This window comes from Amphiura filiformis, chromosome 9 (assembly GCF_039555335.1).
Source record: "Amphiura filiformis chromosome 9, Afil_fr2py, whole genome shotgun sequence".
NCBI classification, from domain to species: Eukaryota; Metazoa; Echinodermata; class Ophiuroidea; order Amphilepidida; family Amphiuridae; genus Amphiura; species Amphiura filiformis.
Window position 1 is genome coordinate 34,906,271 of NC_092636.1, and position 8,090 is coordinate 34,914,360.

Sequence of the window (8,090 nt, forward strand, 5' to 3'; positions counted from 1 at the left end):
TGATATCAGAAGGACATTCTTCGTATTCAGAATGCAATTCGATATGTCTGATGTGCTCTAATGTCCCACAATAAATACTGTCCAAACGCTCATACCCCACCCCTTAAGATTAGCACACATTTTGCGCCTTTTTTTGGCGATACATGTAGTTTAACATTGCAACCAGGGACTATTTTTTTTAAATAAAAGAAAAGCAGGGACTGCGTTTAAAATAAAATTCAAATTCAAATCACAGATATATACATGTAGGAGCATACTTTAAAATGTATTTTTTTGGTTATTTACAGCCCATTGCACACCTACTTTTTACTGGGGATGATCCCTAATTTTATTTATGTCCCCAGTTGTAGTGTGTTTCATATGTGTGTCCCTGTTTGCTGCAAATTATCTATGCATGCACCCCCCCACACACACACACACAACTAGCACCTACACTAAATAACAAGACAAATAAAACAAAATGAAACAAAACATAAAATGACACAAAACAAAACAAAACACTCTTTGTTTCCTGAAGGATGTCCATAATGCAGCACTTTTACATCATTTAATTTTGTTCAGGGGCGGTTCAGAAAAGGTATCTTCAAAATATTTTTCACATACTGTAAAGCATGAAATGTTTGTATGCACAAACATTTTCAAGTATAAGTATTTTTCTTACTATAAAGGCATTAACCCTAACCCGCCACTATCGGAACTCAGTATAGGCTTCCTTAACCCTAACCCGCCAGTATACTACAAAATACTACTTGATATATGCACTGTTCGTGCGTGCATCCCACATGGTGTGATGACGCAATCTCCCTAAGTGATATATAGGCACGGTTTCGCTGGCCAGCGAAGCCCAAGCCCTGTGGCAAAGTGTCGCCGACCGAGTGCTTGGCATGCGAGGGGTCTCGGGTTCAAATCCCACCCAGAGCAAACAACTTATTTCTTTCTTTTCTCTCTTTATTCTTTCCTTCTTTCCCTTCCCGTCGACAAAAAGCCCTTAGGCAGTTAGGGTTAAGGAAATATACAAATTCATAAAAAAATCATGTCGCATAAACATGGATTCTCTCCAAAAAGCACTACTTTAATGCTGCATTTAACTATTTAACCCTAACCAACCCCATATTTTGTTTGCTATCGGAAGGGAAAGAAGAAACAAAAAAGAAGAGAAGATGAACCTTGGACCCCTCGCATGTCACACAGAAGATCACCCACCTGTAGCCACACGGATTACGCTGGCCCGGTCAGCGATTCCCTGGGTATATATGACTTAGGCTGATTGTGTCGTCGCATCACATGGAATGCATGCACGAGCATGAGCAATGGTTTTAATAAGGACCTTTAGTGAGACTTGGTTTGGTTAGAGTTAAAGTAGTTTTTTTACAAGTGAGATCAAATCAATAACAGATTGAAAATCAATCTATATCTTTCCTATCAGCCCTTGTTTTCTTATTTAAGGAGGCACACAGGGTCACTAATTATCCATTATTATTCACCTCATAACTCGAAAACTATTTATGTAAAGTATATAAAAGTATACATTTTTTGAATGGAAATGAGCTCATAAATCCATTTAAAATGTCAGTTTTGGGTCAAAAACTACAATTTTCGAAAAAAATCCCAAAAAAGCGGATTTTTTGACCAAAAATTTTGGTCCGCCATAAAAAAAATTATTTGAAAATCAAAACTGTAAAACATGAATTTTATTAATTTAGACAAATAAATCTAGAAAGTGTTTTTTATTTTTTTGAAATTTTGCTTAGTTTGTAAAATATAGGCAAAAAATCAGTAAAAACGAGTGACCCGTGTTCATATTTTTGAATCATGGGTGAAAAAAAAGTTCTAGGCCCTAATTTAAAAAAATTAAAAAACACTATCTAGATTTTGGCCATATCTAAACGTTTGACTTTAAAACTTACCTCAGTGATGCTTCATTTAGACGCTATGGCGGACCAAAAATGGTTAAAAGTGGTCAAAAGTGAACTTGCGAAAATCGCGATTTAGAAAAAATACAGCGGATTTTAGGTCCATTTTTGAAGATTATTCCATAAAGATATAATCCGGTGACTTGTGACGTTTGGTCAAGTTAGAAAATGAGAAGGGGCGTCCAACTGCAGCAGATTGGCATTTTTTTGGTGATTCAGAAGGTAAAAAATACAATATGACAAAATTATCCGTGCACATTCGGCAGATGTTTATCCACATGGTGCAGCCATTTTATTTACTGCAGTCTTGTTTCCATGGTGCAGCAGAGCTTCCGGCAAGGTCGCGGCGTCGCGTCGGCGTTTGAGGAGCGGCAGGCGCGCGGACAGACAGACAGGTTACGCGAATAAGTTGCACAGTGCATGGTCCTGTTGCCGCGAACGAAACCATGATTATTTAAGCACAATTTTGTCCTGTTCCGTAAAAAAAAAAAAGATCATGCTCTGTATCAAAATTTGCGGACACCAGAACATTAAAATTAGCATAGAATAACTGACAAGCAATTATTTTAGCAGATAATCAGGAAGTTTTATGAATAAATTTGATGAGACATAATCATGATAATTGCGATTTCTGTTTTGTACTAATTTTCATAATATTGCTTTAAAAATGCAATGTTTTTAATTTATTGTTTTTGGTGATTTTATTTCTTTTTTTGGTGTTGACAAATATTGCATTTTTATGTTCATTGTCCTTTTCTGAACCGCAAACATGATGTTGTTACTACTCGTTGCTTTTTCTTTTTAGTTCGGTTTTTGTTATTGTAATTGTTTGTTTTGTAACTTTTTACGGAATATCAAACACGTACAAAAGTCATAGGCCTATTATAGGTTGTAAAATATTTTGTACCGCATAAAAAGTGAATAAAACTACAACAAAAATTAAAAAAAAACTGTTGTTGTTTTCAATCAAATAAACGGGTAAAAATGGGGTAAAAGTTGTAATATGTCTTGAATAAACTTCTTGTAAAAGCGGACAAAAAGTAGGCCTTTATATATGTTAAGCGGGCAAAACACGGAGAGGTCACAAGAAAACTGAAAAAAAAAAACACGGACATTTACATAGCCTAACAAAACCGAATTTCAAAAGTAGAAAACGGAACACTTATGGCTTTAAATTATAGATTGTGGTTTATGCAGTAGGCCTATATACCGTATATAGGCATCATGCTATAAAGAGCGTTTTAAAACACTGCATGAAAACATTCACGAAAAAAATGCTTTAAAGCAGTTTACCTTTTAAAGTATGCAGAAAACATTATTAACGTGAAAGTTGAAAGCCAGACAAACATTGCAAATAAAAAGGCATTCGGCCAAAACATTCGCAAAAAGTGTTGTAAAACCAAAGGCTTTTATCGCAATCATGGTATATGGTAGACCTAATAGGCCTACTAATGGAAATGTAGTTAAAATTGGTTATGAAAAAGCACGAATTTGCGTTTTCGATTATATTTCTCGTTTGAAATTATTATTTAGCATTAAAACATTCATGGAAATGCTTTCATAAGCGCGTGCTCGCTATGCCGATTTCAAATATCGACATTTTTGACTTAGAGTTGTAGGCCTATGCCTAGATGGTCGATATCATGTATTGAATTGTCAACGGTCAATCAGGAGTAGAGAACGTTTGAAAACGAATCTTAAATCCGTGTTTTAATAACACTTTGAAACATTATTCAGGGCCTTAGGTATCTAATATTATTTTTTTTAAATTATAGGCCTACCGGTATAGTACGGTAACTGCTTGCCTATTTTTTATGGACTTCAAAATGAAGACGAGACTGAACGACCGCAGAGGCTCCCAAACCAAGGCTGGGACTGCATTAAATATAAGCTAATATAATAGGCCTATATTCTTGTCCAACTACACCAACTAGGGCCTAATTGGTAAATCAAATAATAACAATGAAATGAATGAATGGATGAATGAATGAATGAATGAAATAACAAAACAAATTTTTAAACATAAAATAATAAGCCTAATGATGTACTATACGGGCTAAGTCTAGACTACTAGCAAAATATTTAGGGCCTACGTTTTCTATCGTATCATTACAGGGCTTCTTACGGGTAACTACTTCTTACAGATAAATTTCATCTTTTCACTTTTCAAAACAAAAACAAACAAAAAATTCACTATTATGTTCATATAAAAAAACCCTAAAATTTATACCACTATATCAGCACTTTTTTGGCGAAATTTATCGAGTAGGCCTACTGATTCTGGGACGCGGGGACGGTGGTGGTCTGTCGGCCCGCAGTTTCGCAATGCAATGGTGCAAGCTTTACCTACCTTGGAAGAGATCAATACGATAAAATACGGTAGTGATCGCGATTGGCGACTCCAGCGCCTCAATCAGTAATCACCTCGCCCATCCAGTTTACCATGTGTGCGTGTCTTTGCTAGCTGTATGCGCCGCAGTACGCAGCGTTAGAACGCGATCTATTGCGGAAAACAATGATTTATTTGCTTTTGCATTTTGACTAATTTTTAATGAAAAAGGGTCTTTAAAATAGCTTTTCTTATGGTTCAAATTTTAAGATTTCTTTAAAATCTATTAATGACAAGATAAAATACGGTTTGAAGATGACATTAGTGATGAAAACTCAATTTTGGCCATGCAACGCTTCAGTGATCCTGTGTGCATCCTTAACTGCTTTGCAACTGATTTGGTAATAAATATGTGGAATTTAAGCATTCTTTAAAACATTTTTTAAAATCAAAGATTATAAAATTTAAAATAAAGTATCTTGCACTTGGTTTTAAGATGAAATCAATAATACATTGTAGATCAATCTAAATGTAAATTGCTCCTGACAGCTCTATTTTAAACATTTAAATTAACAACTGATTTTAGAAATACATATTTGTGATTTCTTCAGCATTTCTGTATTATACATTCAGACACCTACAAGAAACAAACACAATATTTTGTTAGACATATAATTAAAGACCGAATTAAAAAGACTTGTTTGCGTCTGACATCCTGTCAACCAGACCAAAATTGCCGTACTGCGCAGGTCAGCAACCAATCACAACACGTCTTTGCCCTGACGTCAGACACTAACTAGTCTTTTTAATTTGGTCTTCAATTATATAAATCATGTTACTTACTGGAAGACTATCTCCATCAACCTCTTCATCTTCATCTAGTATCTCTGCCTCAGACTCACTGTCTTCACTTTGTGCCAATTCTCTAAATGATGAAAAGCTTCCATGATGAGCTGGACGCTCAGGCACGTCATCTATGCGGAGTTCATCATACTCATCATCATCAATATTTGGAGGTGATGTGGGAGAAGATGACAGTAGCGGTTGACTGTTGCCTTCAACCATTTTGTTCACGTGCGCATACTTTGGCAGTGGCCCTCCATGCATCTGAAGCATTTGTTTTGATGTCGGAGTACCTGTCCTCCCCGGAGGCGGAGGAGGTGCACGGCGAGATGGTATAAGTGGTGTTGGTTCCTCGGCAAATGTAGGTTGATTAGATCTTGCTGAAGGAATGGGTGGTAGTGATTTTGCACTTGGGACATCATATAACCCTCCTGACGTAGCATCACTGAGCTTGAGATACGAGGCTCTTGTATCCTGTGGATCTGGAGACCTTGGAACTTGCCTATGATATTTAGTGTTAGGTGGTAGGGGTGGTGCAGTTCTTGGCTGTCCAAAAATGGACACTGGTCTTGTTTCCGAATCAGCTAAGCTTATGTATTCTACCTCACTAGATAAAGGTCTTGATTCTGCTTCACTTAAAGGAAAGTACACGTCAGATAAGGGGCGTGTACTTGCGTCCCTCAAGAAATCATATTCTGATTCATCAAGAGATTCGTCATTCTTTAAAACAGTACCTACAAATGGGACATCAGTTTCAAGGGATAGCTTCTTTTCTAATGGTGGATGCGTATTTGATGTCTGGCTACCATTGCTACTGATTGATTGGCTACTGCGACTACTTAATGATTGGCTACTTAGACTACTTTTTGGTGGTAGTTGAGGTGGAATAGATTCTACTGAGTCTTGCTTAGCTAATGAATGATCACTGTGATGACTACTTTGATCACTATGGTGACTATGATCACTCTGATTATCATGTAAAAATCCAAGTCCAGAGTCTGGAGAGTCTTTTGATCTCAGTGACTGACTGTCATCAAAACTTTGGCTCAGTTTATATTTCGAACTAATTTCCTCCAATGAATCCTCCTTTGAACTTTCAAACGTTGATTCTGACTCTACTACTGGAGGTGTATTCATGTCTATAAGATCAGACTCAGATTGATGATCTAGCGCAGGATCCGACTGATTTTGAGATGTATGTAACTTGCTGGGAGGAACTGGAGGGGGCCCACCTCGAGGTGGTATTGTTGGAGGCTCTGGCACAGGCCTTGTTTGAATAAAACGTTGCATAAGACTTGCATCAGCTTCCTGCTGTGAAGGTGGTGGAGGAGGTGGTTCTCTGTCAGCTAAATCATGAGATGTTATTGAATCAAGTAACTCCAGATATGGTGGTACTGTTGGTGGAGGTGGCTCTGGAAATTCTTCATGATCCTCTTCTGGAGGAGGGATATCATCTACAGTTGGCGGAAGTGGAGGAGGGGATCGGTTTTGATGTGGTGCATCATCTAAAGGTGGGGGAATGGGAGGAGGGGATCTGTTTTGAAGTGGAACCTCATCTGAAGTTGGCGGAGGTGGAGGAGGGGATCTGTTTAGAAGTGGATCCTCATTTAAAGAGGGCGGAGGTGGTGGAGGGGATCGGTTTTGAAGTGGTACTGAGGGGCGTGGTGGGGGTGGTGGTGGATAGTCAAAATCTAACTCATCATCATCTGAGTAATGGAAATTGTTTGGACTAGTTGCTGGAGACCCATCTGGACACGGTCGATTATGTGACTCTGTAGTAACAGGTGGTGATGGTGGTGGTGGAAAAGGGTTCCACATCATTTGCAGTTGAGGCTGTGGCACTGGTCGCTTGAAGAGCTCTTCCAGTGGTGGTGATGATTGTGGTAGCGTAGTGACTGTTGATACAGGGATATCCTGGGGAGGTTGGGGTACAGGTCTTTTAGCCAAATCCTGATATTGTGACGGATCTGAATATGAACTATTGAATGGATTAAACGGATTGAAAGCCGTAGTGGCCGGTACTGGGTCACTGTTGATTAACATATCCGGTTCATCGTAATCCTCTTGATCATCCGTATACGGCCTAAAAGGATTAGTGGAGTTAGTTCTCTGATCTGCTGAATCAGAACCAGGAAATCTAGGTTCTACAGATTTGTCTAACACTGGTGGAGACTGTGACTGTGCAGAACGTTCTTTAGGTACAGGTCTTGATAGTACACTCCCTGGTTTATCAGTTCTTTGAGGCAGTGGTGGAGGAGCTGCAGATTTTCTTGGTAACGGTTTTGGTTTCTCCAAATCATCAGGTACTATACTTCGACGTGGAGGAACTTGTGGGCTGCTTCTTTGTGGTATCGTAGGAACAGAAGAACTCCATTACACTTGCAGTGTTTTTGTGCTTCCAGAACTAAAAGCAGCAGTCTGTTCTCCGGTGAATCAAGCAATGCTTTAAGCTCAGCATCTGAAACTTGGATATAAGAATCATCATCAAAACTAGGACTTTTTGGTTGAGAGACTGCATTTGCATCAGGCGATGGAATTTGTAACTTGAAAGCTTGTCCATTTGCTTCTTTTTTTCTTACCCCCTATAGTTTTTGAGCGACGTGGGGGAACTTTTGGTTTGATACTACCTGACGAGTTTATACCACCAGAGAACTCGGACAGAGCAGCTTCAGCTTCTGTTGGCAAGTGTGTTAAAATCCGTTTTTGGTATCCACGCTGTGTTATCCCAATACAATTCAAATCATCTTCAGTAAGCTTACATAAATGATTTAATTCTGTGTAGCCATTGAACAAAAATTCATTTCTGAATTGATTTAGATCAAGGATCTCCAACCACTCCTCAATGCTACTAGGCCGCCTATTGGCCATAGTGACGACTTGGGCAATTCCACAAGGTTTGCGTTCACATTACTGGACGTTATCTACATTTTTGTTGATGTAGTGAAATTTTCAGATGTTCATACATGTATGAAGTCCTCAGATCAATCTGAAAAGAAAACAAAAAG

General features: G+C 38.3%; 1 protein-coding gene across 11 annotated transcripts in view; it reads right to left on the minus strand.

Moving 5' to 3' along the window:
• Positions 1 to 7,608, minus strand: part of LOC140160919 (arf-GAP with Rho-GAP domain, ANK repeat and PH domain-containing protein 1-like) — a 163,291-nt gene extending 155,683 nt beyond the window's left edge. For all 11 annotated transcript variants that reach the window (XR_011860033.1, XR_011860038.1, XR_011860037.1 and 8 more), the window contains exon 1: positions 5,086 to 7,608. Coding sequence is in view for 2 of the 11 variants with exons in the window: in XM_072184264.1 (XP_072040365.1) it covers positions 5,086 to 7,128 (2,043 nt within the window). In the remaining 9 variants the exon portion in view is untranslated. The remainder of the gene's footprint in view (positions 1 to 5,085) is intronic.
• Between the last annotated feature and the right edge of the window lie 482 nt (positions 7,609 to 8,090).